Raw genomic sequence first — 16,866 nt, forward strand, 5'->3', positions numbered from 1 at the left:
GGAGACACGTTTCAATTTTTTCAAACCCAACAAAATTCCAATCAATAACAAAATAACAGGGCTTCAACAAATCAACAAAGGAAAATTCATCTTTATATATACCTATCACTGCCTTAGGAATTCTCACACACATTATGATATTTCAGATATATTAATAAACAAAAAATGTTCAAAATCCATTAGCTCCATCATGCTTTTTTTTCCCTCCTTAAAGTGCTGGGGAATCAAACCCAGGGTCTGATACGTGTTAGACACTCTACCACTGAACTATACACTCGCCCTCAATGGTACATAGTTTCTTTAAAGGAAAAAAAGGGGAAAAAATTTATTAATGAGACTATTCCAACATTTTTCAAGGAAAAAAATTTTCTACACAACATCAATTTATATCCCTTCTTCCTTCGGAGAAGTCTTCCCAATTCCTTGTGCCTAGGGTAAATGTGTGACACAAACTGGCTAATCAGTCTCCTCTGGCAACAGAAACCTATTTAGGGCTGAACATGACCCACACAGAGGCACTTAAAGACACTAAGGAAGAAAAGTTCCTTTTCTGCTGAGATGACATAACTAGGACAACCATCTCTAATCAGAGGTAGACATATTGTCCAATATGCATACAGCATATAAGAAAAAAAGGTAGTCAGGTGCAGTGGTTCACTCCTGTAATCCCAAGTGATTCAGCAAGCTGAGGTGGGAGGAGCACAAGTTCAAGGTTAGCCTGGCCAACTCAGCAAAACCCTATCTCAAAATTAAAAAAAAAAAAAAAAAAAAAAAAGAGGTGGAGATGTAGCTCAGTGGTACAGAGCTCCTGGGTTAAATTCACGGTGAAAGAAAGAAAGAATAAAGATAAGCAAAACAACTGAGACTAGTGGTTAAGAAAGTCCACATCCTTTGACTCAGGTTACTCTGGGAATTTCCAATTACAACAGTCCACAAATGCCCTCTAGTCTCAAAAAAGTTTGAGGGGAATTTCTGTAACTTGTAATTGGTTAATTGGTGAGGTTATATGAACATTAGAAAATTAAAGATAAGCCCTACTAGAAGCCAGGCACAGTGGCACATGCCTATAATCCCAATGGCTTAGGAAGCTGAGGCAGGAGGATTATAAATTCAAAGCCAGCCTCAGCAAAAGCAAAATGCTAAGCAACTCAGGGAGACACTGTCTCTAAATAAAATACATAAATAAATAAAATAAAATAGAGCTGGGGATGTGGCTCAGTGGTTGAGTGTCCCTGAGTTCAATCCACGGTACACCCTGGCCCCCCAAAAAAAATCCTCCTGGAAAGTAATTTAGGAATATACTTTTAAGGCCTTAAAAACTGTGACCCTATGTAAACTTTGCGAATGGTTACTTGAGTATGTGTGTGTAAAATGTGACAGAGATGCACTAAGCTGTGACTGAGCTGTGATTTGCATTATGGACTAGAAAACTAACATAGGAAAAAAATGTCAATTCTCCCCCAATTGATATACAAATTCAATGTAATTCTTATCGAAATTCCATATTTTTTTGTAGACACAGATAATATTATTCTAATATTCATATGGAAAAGCAAACTAGAATAGCTAAAATAATTCAGAAAAAGAATTAACTAGGAAGAATCATTCTACCCAATTCTAAAAGTTATTTAGTGACAGCAATCAAGACTGTGGTGTTGGGCTGGGGCTGTAGCTCAGTGACAGAGCACTTGCCTCCCATGTGTGAGGCACTGGGTTCAATCCTCAGCACCACATAAAAATAAAGGCATTCTGTCCATATTACAACTATAAAAAATAAAAAAAAAAAAAAAAAAAAAAAAGACTGTGGTGTTGGCAGAGGGAGAAGTGAACGCATAAACCAATGAAACAAAACAGAAAACCAAGATACAACTCTCCACTAGTATGGCCAATTTATTTTTAGCAAAGTGCAAAAGCAATTCAATGGAGGAAAAAAAGAGCATCTTCAACATATAATATTTGAGCAACTAGATATCCATAGGTTAAAAAAAAAAAAAAATGACCTAAACCTCACACCTATTATGAATGATAGACTTAAATGTAAAGTGAAAAACTGTAAAACTTTTTAAAGAGGAGAAAAACCTTCATAAGCTAGAGCTTGATGAAAAATATTAAACATGGTACCAAAGACGAGAAGACATGATCCATAAATTGGAGGGGGGGCATGTCAACAAACTGAATTTCATCAAAATTAAAATTTTTTACTTTACAAAAATACTGTCAAAAGGATGAAAAACAAGGACAATCTTTATCTTGCCATGGACAAGTTATACTCATGCATGGAGTACCCATGGAATACTATCTAGCAATAAAAAGTTAAACTGTTGATATATACACCAAGTTGGATGGCTCTCAAGGGCTCCAAGCTGGGGGATGGGGGCAAAACAAAGATTATTCTGTATAATTCCATTAATATAACTTTTTTTGGGGGGGTTGGGGGGCAGAGACCCAAGGTCACAAAACCACTAAGCCACATTCCCAGCCCTTTTTAATTTTTGAAACAGTCTTCCTAAGTCCTTAGGGCCTACTAAGTTCCTGAGGTTGATCTCAAACTTGCAATCCTTCTGCCAAGCCTCCAGAGTTGCTGGGATTACAGGCGTGTGCCACCATGACCAGCTAATACAACAAACTACAGAATGGATAATTTTTACCAGGGAAGTCTGGAGAGGGGAGGAAGTATAAATAGAACTATAAAGAGGTAGTATGAGGGAGATCTTAGCAGAGATGGAATAGTACTATATCTTGATTATAGTAGTAGTTATATAAATCTACATATTTAATAAAAGAACAGAAAGCTATATATGCATATTATACCAAAGCTTCCTAGTTTTGATATTGTACAGTAGTTCCATAAGATGTAACCACTGGGAAAACTGGATTCAGGACTCACTGGACCTCTCTGTACTATCTTTGCAACTTTCTGTGATTTTACAATTTTCAAAATAAAATTTTTTTAGAACTATTAATTGACTTTTTTATGAATGTTACTAAATACTGGAGCAAATACTGTCAAGTAATTTTAATTTGACTAAAAACTGGAACAGAAGAATCCTAATGGCTAAGCTGAGGAGAATATGTTCTAACTTTAGATAATTCACCTGAGTTCTTATTACACACTATCCCAACATGCTTTGAAATAAGTCACAGCAAAATGAATTATTACAATGTTTCACACACCAGGTCCCTTACTTTTATCTAGTAAGATGATTGGTTATTTGCACAGGCCAAGCTGGCAGTTAACCTGCATGACAGACAACTGGCCACTTCTCCCTTTACCTCCTGGTATAATACAGCAGCAGTCCCTGGCTTGCAGCTCCATTCCCAACAACTATGATGATCTCTAGACTCTAAGGTCCTGCCTCCAGACTGTCTATCAATCTCTTTAACCCTTCCTGCCCAAATCTTAAAGACTAATCTCCCCCCAAAACACCATTTTTCATCATATTGTGTTACCCAGATGGCAAAACTTAAAACAGGAAGATTAAAGAGACATATTTCAGTTTAATTTAAGAAGAAAAAAAAAAAAGTTTTAAAAATAAACACAACCAATACTGGGAAGAGCTGCTTCCTGAGGTAGTGAGTCCTGATGATATACTCAAACATATGGGAAGATATGAGACCTGTCCCAACCATAAAATACTCTAATTCTACACAGTTCCCCTGACAGTCATCTCTTCTTCACCTAGTATTCAAAGCCACCTCCTAAAATCTAGCTCCAAAAATAAAATTAAATGTAGCTGCAGTGCTTTGTTTTTGTTTCTTTGGTGGGGAGGGGTGGGGGGTGTAGGGGGGGAGTCCAGGGATCAAACCCAGGGCCTTGCAAATACTACGCATGTATTCCATCACTGAGGTACACCTGAAAGCCCCAGATTCTCTCTTAACTTTGATCAGTAGTACTCCCCTCAGGGACTTCCTATTCCCCAGGCATGACTTGCGTGTCCACTAATTTTCTTACCTGGATGACTTACCCGCTTCCTTCTTCCACCTGTTAAGACCCAGCATAAGTTTGAATCCTTTAAGGAGATTTCCAATCCCATGCTTACTCCTTCATTCCTCTGTCACTCATGTTATTAATTTACTTTTCATGTCTATGTGTCCTAATTATAAACTCGAGGGCAAAACAATACACAGTCTCCACTGGGGGAACACACAGGATCAACCAGTCCATTTCTCGTCTGGCCCATCCAATACAAGCTTCTTCCCAGGAAATACACTGTTACCCAATGCAACAATCATGTATTCATCCCTTTACTGAGCCAAATATTAGAAGCAGTGTGGGATTACTTAAAAATGTACCTCAGGAAGGGAGGGAAAAGTAGTGGGGAGTGATACTGGTCAAATTATATTGTGTATTGCTGGGGAGATAGCCCAGCTGGTAGAGTGCTTGCCTCGCAAGCACAAGGCCCTGAGTTCGATCCCCAGTACCGCCAAAAAAAAAAAAAAAATTATGTGTATGCACAAATATGTAACAACAAATCTCATCAATACATACAAGAAAATGAATAAATAAAAAAATAAATAAAATAAAATCCCACATGTGAGAGAAAAAAAAAATAAAAATACACCTCAACTTCTTTGGATCTTCATCCCTTTCTTCCACCCAGAAATGCCCATGAGTTGTAGGAAACAGTCATTGATAAAACAGCAAGTCTCTGAAACAGTCTTTCAGCACCAACTGCAAATTGTGACTAATGGATCATAAAACCCTGTTAGTCTACAGAAGCTATTCCTCATCACTCCACTACCACCTTAACACCACTAATCCTGTTTATAGTGTCTCTCCCTTTCCAAACGAGTTTCATTTAAATCTTCTCATCCACTTGGTGGATGTTCCCTATACAGCAAAGTGTCCTCTTCTTCTGGTCAGAGGACTATTCAAGGACTCATAAAATACACTTAGAAATCAAAAGGCAACTCCCTACTCTTTAAGTTAAAATATATATGTATCTTTAAGTTAAAATACATATGTATCAGAAGTGATTCTAATTAGTAAAAGGCTTCTTTTGGGGGTGATAAAAATGTTCTAGAATTAGATACCAATGATAGTATACAACCCTGTGAATATCCTAAAAACCACTGAATTATGCACTTTACAGGAATGAATTTTATATAAAGGAGTGAATAATATCTCAATTAAAAAAACAAAGGCAGGTTCTCCACCCCTATGAACATTTCCATTTGGCACTGAAGAAAAAAAACACATCTTAAATTTTGAGAAAATAGCCTTTTCTTATATTGTACCCCTTAGAAAATAGTTAATTATCTTCAACATTCAGTGCCTCACACAGACCAGGTACCATGTTAGGTACCACAGAGAAAAGTCATTGGGCTATCAAACAGCTGCCCTCCTGGAGCCTGGAAAAAAGAAGGCAATCCATTTAATTACTGCTGTGATGAGAACTAGGGGGAAAGGTATAAAGATAAGAATAACCTAATCAAGATGAGTGATATAGCAGTATTATGAGTGATAAGCAGTATTCCAGTAAGAGAAAAAAGTACATCTAAGAGATACATGTATGCCTCAGTCCATGTAAGACTTAAAACTAGTTTAAGTGGATTAACATAGCAAAACACTATAACTCCTAGACCACAGGGATGTGGATGTCATGTAATTGATGACAGGCTCCCATTCACCACAGGAAACTCACCTGGCCATTTTATTACCTTTGAAGTAAAAAGACCCTGAGTTTTATGTATGTGAGTGTTTTTTAATCACACAAGCATCATGATGATGTTTTAGTGTATCCACAATGATCATGAGTATTAGCCATGTAAACAGAAACTAATAGGAAAAAAAGTCATGCTGCAAAAATTATATACATTCAAGTTTCTGGATGTTAATTATGATTGCATAGAATGTGTACAAACCCAAAGACATACAAGGTTTAATTTCTGGGGCTCCAAAGTGTTATAAATAAATATATGAACAAATATTTCTTTGCAAATAGTAACCTCGTGACTTTATTAGACTCAGAAAAAATCCTAAGTTAGAGGTTAGGCAAACTACAGCCTGTAAATCAAATCTGGCCCACTTTGCCAGGCATGGTGGCATGCTCCTGAAATCCCAGCAGCTCAGGAGACTGAGGTAGAAGACCAAGTTCAAGATCAGCCTCAGCAACTTAGTGAGACCTGTCTCAAAAAAAATCAAAAAGCCTGGGAAGATGTAGCTCAGTGGTAAAGCACCTCTGGGTTAAATCCCCCGTACCCCGACCCCCAAAATATCTAGTCCGCCTCCTATATTTGTAAATAAGTTTTGTTTTATTAAAATAAGACCATGCCCATTTGTTATATATTGTCCGTACCTGCTTTCCCAACACAAAAGCAACCCTTGATAGTTTCAACAGACTTGACTACCTGGCCCTTTACAAAAATTTTGCCAATCACTATTCTAAACAAAAGTAGTCAACACTGAAGAAATTTTCTTACACATCCCTTAGCAACTAGGTCTTCCATAGATAAGTATTTATTTTACATACTAATAAAAATGACAACAGTTAGGTCAGGCTTTTGCATTAACACTCAGAACCACCAGAAGTCAAGCCAGGAAAGGTGTTTATAATAAGTTGGTGGTTTAAAACATTTATTAGGGGATTCTGCCTTTGGGTCCCCTTCTTCCACCTGGGAGAAGTCTGCTTTTACTTTTCTTTAATAAAGCTTACTTTCTACTCTACACTTGCCTCAGCTTGCTTCTCTGGCGTTATACTTCAACACCTGAGGAAGCAAGACCAGTAAATGGCAGTATCACCGTCTCAAAATTAAAAAAAATAATAAATAAATAAAACATTTATTAGGGCTGGGGTTACAGCTCAGTGGTAGAGCACTTGTGAGGCACTGGATTCGAACCTCAGCACCACATAAAAATAAATAAATAAAGATATTGTGTCCATCTACAACTAAAAAATATTTTTAAAAACTTATTATCTCCCAGCTTTTTCTGTGGGCCAGGAATTGGGGGTTGGTTGGTTAATGTCATCTGAAACTTGACTAGAGTTGGAAGACCTACTTCCAAAGTAGTTAACTCACATGATTGACAAAGCTGTACTGACCACTGAGGGGTGACTTCAGCTTCTCTCTACAGTAGCTCCTAAGTGCTCTCATGACAAAACAGCCAGCCTTACTCAGAGTGAATATTCCCTGAGAAAAAGTCAGGTGAATACTATCCCTCTTCATAACTTTTCCTCCTAAGTAGATCACAACACTTCTCCCACATTCCATTATTTTACAGAACTGAGTTACTAAGTCCCAGCAACACTGACGAGGTTTCAGATTAAGCTCCACTTTTTTAAGGGAAGAACATCAAAGAATCTACAAACATATTAACCCTTCTTCAGGGTTCCCAATATGAGTAAACAGCTTTAGCAACAAAGCTGAGCCTCAGTTGATTAAAAAAAAAAACCTCTGTACTTAATCATTTTTATAATATATATTTTGTTTTACTTATGAGATTGAAAATAGATTTCATTACCAATTGTTAAGATTCTCCAAAGAAAAAAATTAGCCAAGAGAAAAAGCAAGGCACCTCAGCTTTTCCTATCTGATGCAATGACGATGGGAGAGAATTATATTTTAGTTCTATTTCCCTACTCCATCCCCACCTCCTGGGAGGAGTACAAATTATGATGAATAGGATCATGATACCAAATAACTACAAAGTTCAACTAGGGAGACAAGTGTTTATGATACAGAACCACATACAAGGTTTTCACAGATAAACAAAAATAACAAGAAAAAAGAAATTCAGATCTGCATTCAAGATTGGGGGGAGGGGCAGTTAGAGGGAAAAAGTGTTTATTACACCACGATTTGCATTAGAGACACTTCTGAAACAAGAAACACATATATATATTATTACCTGCAACAATTAAATACATTTCAAAAATAAATGTTTTGGTCATTAGATACAATGAAGACTTGGCCAAACTCATCTGCTATAACTATAGAGTTTTACCACAGGCTATAAGAAGGTCTGGGGAGCAGAACTTTTCAATAGAGGAAAATTAAGTAAGAGTCATTCTAATTTCCTCCATAAGAAAGCTCAAAATGTTCCTAAACTAGAACATTAAACTGCTTAGGGGCTGAAGATATAGACCAGGGTAAATCACTTGCCTAGAGTACAGGAGACCCCGAGTTTAATTCCTAGCGCCTGGGGGGGGGGGGGGGGGGGGGACTGCTTTAAAACAAATTCAAAATCCTTTGTACTAGGCTAGAAACTCTTGTCCACCCAGAACCTGTGAATGTGAACTTACTTAGAAATAGTTTTTGCAAATGGTTGTCAAGTTAAGATGAGGACACACTACATTAGGATGAGAGCCCCAATTCAATGACTGACTGATGCTCTTAGAAGGAAAGGAAAATAAGTATGGTATGTGACAAAAAATGAAGAGATTGGAGTGCTCTGTCTCCAAGTCAAGGAATGCCAAAATTGCTAGTAACCCAAGAAGCAAGAGGAGTAGGATATGGAGGCACATGCCTGAAATTCCAGCAACTCAGGAGGTTTAGGCAGAAGAATCACCACGTTCAAGGCCAGCAGGATCCTATCTAAAAAGAAAAATGACTGGAAATATAGCATACTGGTAGAGTACCCCTAGGATCAATTTTCAATACTGCAAAAATAAAAAAGAATCTAGGAGAAAGGCATGGAACAGATTCTTCCTGAACCCCAAAAAGGAACCAAACCTGCCAAAACTGTAATTTCAGATTTTTTGACCTCTAGAATTATGAAGGAACAAATTTCTATTGTCATAAGTCACCAAATTTGTAATAATTTATATTCTGACAGCTCTAGGAAACTAATAGAGCCGCCCCACTCATATTAAGAAATTTTAATTATTTCATTATTTTTAGTAGTAGACATATTTATTTTCAACCTGAAAACTGGAAAAACACTCACCAAATAAGATTTCTAGTTCACAAATTCAGAACAACTGGAAATATCATCTCTAGCAAAGGTCCTGTCATAAGGATGAAACTAAGTTAAAGACTCCAAAGGCCTATGTACTTTGCTTAAGGGCACCAGAAATGAGGTCCACCTAAAGGCACCTGTCTATATTAGAGGTTCAATTCACCTTAGCTAATATCCAATGGCCTACAAAACCCATATCTTTGTTGAAATTCTCCTGATGGAACACAGGTCTAACACAACTACAGATTTCAATAAGTTTATACTCAGCAGGGCACAGTGTGGTACATATTTATCCCAGCTACTCAGAAGGTTAAAAGTAGAAGGATAGAAAGTTCAAGGCCAGTGTAGGCAATTTATTGAGACCATGTCTCAAAATAAAATAAAAAGGACTGGTGATATAGCCTCAGTAGTAGAGCCCTTGCTTAGCATGTGCAAGGTCCTATGTCTAATACTGTGTACCACACCAAAAAAAAAAAAAAATATATCTTCCAGTTTTAAAGTCTTCTTTTCAAACTTATAACAATGATAATTTTTCTAATATTAATTACTGGTAAGGTGTGGATTAACTACCATTTTACCTATCAATTTTGAGTTGCCAAAAACACGATTCATTTAAGCTCAGATTTTTTAAAATATGAGTTAATATACTTTTTTTTTTATATATGACAGAATGTATTTTGACATATTATACATACATGGGGTATAACTTCTCATTCTTGTGGCTGTACATGATGCAGAGTTACACTGTCATGTATTCATATATGAACATAGGAAAGTTATGTCCAATTCATTCTACTGTCTTTCCTATTCCCATCCCCCCTTCCCTTCATTCCCCTTTTTCTAATACAATGAACTTCTATTCTTCCCTCTGTAGAGAGAGAACATTTGGCCTTTGGTTTTTTGGAATTGGCTTATTTTACTTAGCATGATAATCTCCAGTTCCATCCATTTACCAGCAAATGTTATAACTTAATTTTTCCTTATGTAAGCCCAGTTTATTTATTCCAAACTCAAACCAGTACAAATATGCACACCTGAATGAACACACTAGTGTGAAAATATGGGACAATTTCTAGGGTGTTTTCAGGGTAAATTTTCAGAGTAATGAATATTATCAAACTAAATGTTTTCCATTTTATTATCCCAATATCATCATTATGAATTAAAGAAGTATCACAGGAAGAAAGATAAAACTTCTGTCACTTTTATATCCTTTAGAACTGTGTGATAACATTTCTATGACTTAACAATTAACCTGAAACACCAAGAGAAGTGGATTCAGATTCTCCAAGGAGATATTTCTTTGTAAGCGTATCTTCTTTTTTTTTTGTGTGTGTGTGTGTGTGTGGTGCTGGGGATTGAACCCAGGGTCTTGTGCTTGTGAGGTGAGCACTCTACCAACTGAGCTATCTCCCCAGCCCATATAAGCATATCTTCTGGTTAAAATATGAGTCTGTACAATTACACATCTCAAATAAATGAATAAGTTACTGAACAATTAATTGGTAAGCACAGACTACTGGCCACAGAAAATTTCCTCCAAAGACAACTTTTATAGAACCTGGGGATGTAACTCAGTGATACAGTTGTTACCTAGCATGTATGAGGTCCTGGGTTGCATTCCCAGTGCCTAAGGAAAAAAAAAAAAAAAAAAAAAATACTGATTTTCTATAAAGGTCTGCCTCTATACAGAAAGCAATATTGACCTACCTTGCTTTCGAACATCTTCTACAGCAGCCACAAGCTCCTCCTTGAGAAACTGACTCTCCTTTGCAATTTTATCCCCCTTCTCCAAGAAATTCTCAGTTGCTTGTTCAACAGATGCAGCCAAAACATGGGCCTTCTTAGAACGACCTCTCTTTTTGTTAGAGGGCCCCTTACTGTTGGTGTTTACCAGGGTTGTAACCTGAAAGTTTCATTTTAAAAATTAATTTAACTGAAGTCATCTAAAATGAAACCAAAAGACAAACAACTTTAAAGACAACATCAGTAAGTTACTCATAAGGAAACATCACATTCTGCTAAGTATTAAATAACACACAACTCTCTCCATATTTAAGATATAAAGCAATGATACTAAATTAAGTTTCAAAATAATTTAGCTTTCTTAATGTGTAAGATATAGATGGATGGATGGATGGATAGAGAAGGAGGGAGGGAGGGAGACTTGCTAAGTTGTTAAATGCCTCACAAAGTTGCTGAGGCTGGCTTTGAACTTGTGATCCTCCCAAGCCGCTGGAATTAGAGGCATGCACCACCATGCCCAACAATAAAAAATATTTTGACTTTACAAATTAGGAACTTGAGAACACAAAGTATCGATGAAAAATTATATTATTTAAAAATAACTTTAACATCTGACTCATTGCCTCTGCTAACTGGCTAGAGATTTGCTCCATCCTTCCTTGGAAAAGAAAAAAATATAAGAAGAAATGGCTAATTCAAAGTCCAAATTCTGATTTTATGTAGGTAAAATGTCCAGGTTGCTACAAGATTACTACAGTTTTCAGCCATGCTCAGACAGTGGTTCTTTGTGTAGGTTGTTCAACACTGTTGTGCTAGCCTACAAGAGGAAAGGCCAGACTCACAGAAGGTTGTTCATTTAGAAGGAAACGCTAATGATCTATACAATTCCCTGAATTTGTGTGTTCTTGAAAAAGCCTTATGAGTTCAGTATTTCTAGTTACTCTACCAAGATGATGTAATTATGTTTAATCTCCTATTTTGGTGGGTTTTTTTTTTTTTTTTTTTTTTCCCAATAAAAATTTTGATGACGGACAAAAAAAGAAAAAGAAAAAGAAGTTAGATATCTCTCTTCTATATCACAATGAAGTTCTAGAAAGTTTAACAATATGGGGGCTGGGAATATAGCTCAATTGGTAGAGGGCTTGTCTAACATGCACAAGGTCCTAGGTTCAATCCCCAGCACCACAAATAAATAAATAGAAAGGTTAACAAAGAATTTAGTTTCACCAGAAAGCCATATTTTGAGTTATCAATCTTTGCAAAACATTTTTAAGATAACTTGCTTCTGAAGTCTTTGTTCAGTTTATTTTCACAAATCTTAGCAATTAATTAGTAAAGGCCTTTAATAAAGGAAAGAATGATTGCCCAAAGAAGCCTACTGTGATGATGCTTTAAGTCCCAGAATACTAATCAGTATTAAAATGTATAATACCAGATGATCTGTAGGCCGAAAATGATTAAAGATTTGTTATAGTGTAAAGCTGCCAAACAAAAGACTTATTGAAGGCTATAGTACATAGGGTCCAATGTATAATACCAGATGATCTGTAGGCCGAAAATGATTAAAGATTTGTTATAGTGTAAAGCTGCCAAACAAAAGACTTATTGAAGGCTATAGTACATAGGGTCCAGACAGTAAATATTCCCTTCTTACCACACACTCCTAAATAAAGATATATAAAATACTAGTTTATATTTGTAAGTTGGAACAGAAATTTTTCAATGATTATCAGATGCTACTACATCTCATTCTCTTACATATACACTTACATGTAAACTATACCAAAACACTAAAAGTACATAGCTAGTTAGTGACAATTGATAAATGCCTTCACATTATGATACGTGTATTTGTAACAGAATACACCAAACCTATATCCTCAAATTCAATTACCTGACAACTAATCCTACACAATGAAAAGGCATTAAGCTGAGTAAGGAACCTTAACAAGGGGCCATGTCACATCTTCCTTGAGTTTCCCCTTTATGGAAAAGTGAAGTTTTCTGCAGAGTGCCAACATTTAAAAATCTGCACTACATACCAACGGCCTCCACTATTGGCAATATGACTGAAGAAAATTGCAGCAAATATGTTCTAAGGCCTTAAATAAATCCATATATCAATATTCAATTACTAGATAAGCAAATCATATAAGTACTATCAAACTAAATTCAACCAATCATATCAAGACTTTGAAGAAAATGACCTTGGTCTTATATTTGATACCCAAGCTTACTGCTAGAGAACCATGCTACAAGTACATACTTGTGTTTTCAGATTCTTACCTGTGTAACAAGAGGCTCCAAAAGTCTTTCAACTGCCAAAGTCCTAATCTCTAGACTTTTGGGGTCCCATTTGAAGTTTATGTTGCCTGTGTGAACAGCAGTCATTTCTAAGAGAGAAAAAAAAGCCAAAGTTAGGCAAACATCAAAAACAAACATGAAATTTATATATAACAAATACTCTCCAACTTAAAGACTTTTATATTAGGAATGCTATATTTACTGCAAGATAAAAAAAATACATAACTAACCTACACGTGAGGACCCAGTAACTTTTACAACCTCTTATACTTAACAATTTCAAGTGCACAAACATTAAGGGTACTAACTAGTACATTCTCAAACACATAGAATGTTTCCCTTTGAGCTTCTCTGTTATCGAGACATGCATTTCTATTTCCAGTTTTCCAGCCTACCTTTAGTAGCAAGATGAAAAACCAAAGTGAGGCTACTTTTAAAATTTTTTTCTTGGCCTCGAAATGTAGCTCAGTGGTGAAGAGCTTGCCTAGCATGCACAGGGCTCAATACAATCTCTAGCCACCCAAAAAAAAAAAAAAAAATACTTCATAAACTAATACAAAAGATTCTGATTTTTGTTACTCCACAACAATCATACTGCAATATTATTTAAATAGATATACCTCACTTCATTTTTTCTATGAATTCTTAGGGAACATTTTGTCTTATTCTACTAAAACATAATATCTTCTGGTGCCTTCTGCACCTACAACTAGTATCACTGAAAACCAGAAGTTTTAAGATGCACTCAATCATCACTAGATTGTTTTCAGTAGAAATTTCCATTAGCACCTCTAAAACTATGGTGAGGGAAGGAGGGTCATTGAAAAGAACACAAAGAACAATAAAAACAATGAGCCTCACAGTGGAATGTGCCCATAGTCCCAACTACTTGCCAGCTGAGAGAAGGATTGCTTGATCCCAGGAGTCTGAGAAAAGCCTGGGGAAGATTATCAAAAACTAAAAAAGAACAAGAATAATGAGTGTAACTGCCTATAATCAAGTATATAAATATCCTTACAACCACAGGATACAGATCCTCAAAAGAAAAGCAGAGCTGGGTGTTGAAGTTCACACCTATAATCCCAGCAACTTGAGAGGCTGAGGCAGGAAGACTGCAAATTCAAGACAACACTAGGCAACTACAAGGGACTCAGTCTTTAAAAAAAATGTTTAAAAGGCTAGGGATGTAGCTCAGCAGTAGAGCTGGTGTTGTGGCTCAGTGGTTGAGTACTTGCATAGCATGTATGAGGCACTGGGTTCGATTTTCAGCATGGCATGTAAGTAAAAGAATAAAAATAAAGGTCTATCAACATCTAAAAAAATTTTTTTAAAAATTTTACAAAGAATGTGTATTACAGTAATATATGTGCTTCTCTATTAACACATTAAATAAGATGACAAGAGGTCTCTGAAGTTATAAAGAACATGAACTTTTTTAAGATATTGTCTATTATTACAAATATGCAAAACACTGATATTCTTACTGGTGACAAAGTTACAGATACAGCTGAAAATTCTAGTTTACTGCATACATTAATAGAAGGAAATGCTAATAAATTCCTATCAGAAGATAGTGCAAACAAAGATAAAAACATTTCCAGTTCAAAGTGGAAAAAGTGACTCTAGATTAAGAAAATATGAATTTTAAGTTTATAGGAAGTACAGGGGATACAGAAGCATGTTAAGTAACACCATGAGGAAGCAGATAAATCTAAAACATAGTGCATTTCACAAGATAATCATACACCTTCAAAATGTCAACATAAGGGAAGAGGTGAGAAGCCTATTTTAGACTAGAAGACTCAAGAGATGTAAGAATCTAAAGCAATACACGTACCTCGTTTAAACACTGAATTGAAAACTCTGATATTTGTAAGAAAACTGGTAAATCTAAGTTTTATGAAATACTATATATTATAGAATTACTGTACAATTTCCTAGGTAATAATGGAATTGTGGCTATACAGAAAAATGACTTTTTAAGAGACGCATGCTGAAATATTTAGAAGAAAATGTCAAAATGTCTGTAACAGTATTGGATAAAAGTAAAAATGTATGTATAAAAACACATCAAGAAATTATGAGGTCAGGCACAGTGTGGTATGTGCCTGTAGCCCCATGTACTTAAGAGGTTAAGTTGGGAGGAACACTTGAGTCAGGAGTTCAAGACAGGTCTGGGCAACATAGCGAAACCCCATCTCAAAAAGAAAGAAAATTCTCCTAACTTCTCTTTCTGAAGATTCATCACTTATGTATAAAAATGCATTAGATTTATGAGCATTGATCTTATATCCTGCTACTTTACTGAATTTACTTATGAGTTCTAAAAGTTTTCTGGTGGAATTTTCTAGTTCCTCTAAGTATATAATCATGTCATCAGCAAATAGGGATAGTTTGAGTTCTTCTTTTCCTATTCGTATCCCTTTAATTTCTTTGGTCTGTCTAATTGCTCTGGCTAGAGTTTCAAGGACAATGTTGAACAGAAATGGTGAAAGAGGGCATCCCTTCCTTGTCCCAGTTTTTAGGGGGAATGCTTTCAGTTTTTCACCATTTAGAATGATATTGGCCATGGGTTTATCATAGATGGCCTTTACAATGTTAAGGAATGTTCCCGCTATCCCTATTTTTTCTAGTGAGCATGAAGGGATGCTGTATTTTATCAAATGCTTTTTCTGCATCTATCAAAATAATCATGTGATTCTTGACTTTAAGCCTGTTGATATGGTGAATTACATTTATTGATTTCTGGATGTTGAACCAACCTCCTTGGTCTATACCCAAAGGACTTAAAATCAGCATACTACAGAGATGCAGCCACATCAATGTTCATAGCTGCTCAATTCACAATAGCCAGATTGTGGAACCAACCTAAATGCCCTTCAATTGATGAATAAAGAAACTGCGATACATACATACATATATATATATGGAATATTACTCAGCCATAAAGAATAATAAAATTATGGCATCTGCAGGCAAATGGATGAAATTGGAGAATATCATGCTAAGTGAGATAAGCCAATCTCAAAAAACCAAAGGATGAATGATCTCTCTGATAAGCGGATGATACATAATGGGGGGTGGGAGGGAGGCAAGAATGGAGGAAGAAGGGATGTATATAAGGAAAAGAGGGGTAGGAGGGATGGGGGGAGGAAAAAATAGCAAAATGAATCAAACACCATTACCCTATGTAAATGTATGATTACACAAATGGTATGCCTCTACTTCATGTACAAACAGAGAAACAAGATGTATCCCATTGTTTACAATAAAAATAAATTTAAAAAAAAAGAAAAAGAAAAAAAACATATATATCTATACCTGCTGAATCTAGGTAAAAAACATTAGGGCTGGGGATACAGCTCAGTTTGTAGAGTGCTCGCCTGTCAAGCATGAGGCCCTGGGTTTAATCCCCAGCACTGCTTTAAAAGAAAAAAAAAAACAAAAAAAGACATTTGGACGTATAGAATTTTTCTTTTACTTCTTTATATATCCAAAATTTCTAATTTATAAAACAGGGAAGATGTTGCAGTTTATGGAAAATATTCAAAATATACACTACTGAATATGGAAAAGTAGATTTCAAAATAATCTGAAACCATGGTGGTGCACATCTGTAGTCCCAGGGACTTGGAAGGCTGAGGCAGGATTGCAAATCTGAGGCCAGCCTCAGCAATTTAGCAAAACCAGTGTCAAAATTAAAAAAAGAAGAAAAAAAAAAAAGGGCTGGGGGGGGGGGGGGGGCGGCGGGAGAGGTTGGAGTTGAAGTTCAATGGTAGATTGCTTGCCTAGTATTTGCAAGACCCAGGGTTGGATTCCCAGTACTGAGAGAAAAAAGGAAAGGGTGGGGAGGGGTGGGGATTAATTGTAGAACCACAGAAATGGAAGCAACAATCTGGATGTATCTGCCTAATCTG

The 16,866-nt window shown here is 36.1% G+C and overlaps 1 protein-coding gene and 1 pseudogene across 3 annotated transcripts in view; one reads left to right on the forward strand and one right to left on the reverse strand.

Moving 5' to 3' along the window:
- Positions 1 to 16,866, reverse strand: part of CTNNA1 (catenin alpha 1) — a 218,666-nt gene that overhangs the window by 177,497 nt on the left and 24,303 nt on the right. For both annotated transcript variants that reach the window (XM_079143939.1, XM_079143940.1), the window contains exons 2-3: positions 12,932 to 13,038; positions 10,610 to 10,805 (exon numbers count right to left, since the gene is read on the reverse strand). In XM_079143939.1, coding sequence (XP_079000065.1) covers positions 10,610 to 10,805; positions 12,932 to 13,036 — 301 coding nt within the window. In that variant the 5' untranslated portion in view covers positions 13,037 to 13,038. The remainder of the gene's footprint in view (positions 1 to 10,609; positions 10,806 to 12,931; positions 13,039 to 16,866) is intronic.
- LOC306663603 (small ribosomal subunit protein eS27-like) lies at positions 11,284 to 12,165 on the forward strand (annotated as a pseudogene). The gene has a single exon. The product of its transcript is annotated as a small ribosomal subunit protein eS27-like (transcript).

The sequence above is a fragment of the Sciurus vulgaris genome (genome assembly GCF_902686455.1).
Source record: "Sciurus vulgaris genome assembly, chromosome: 6".
Classification (NCBI taxonomy): Eukaryota; Metazoa; Chordata; class Mammalia; order Rodentia; family Sciuridae; genus Sciurus; species Sciurus vulgaris.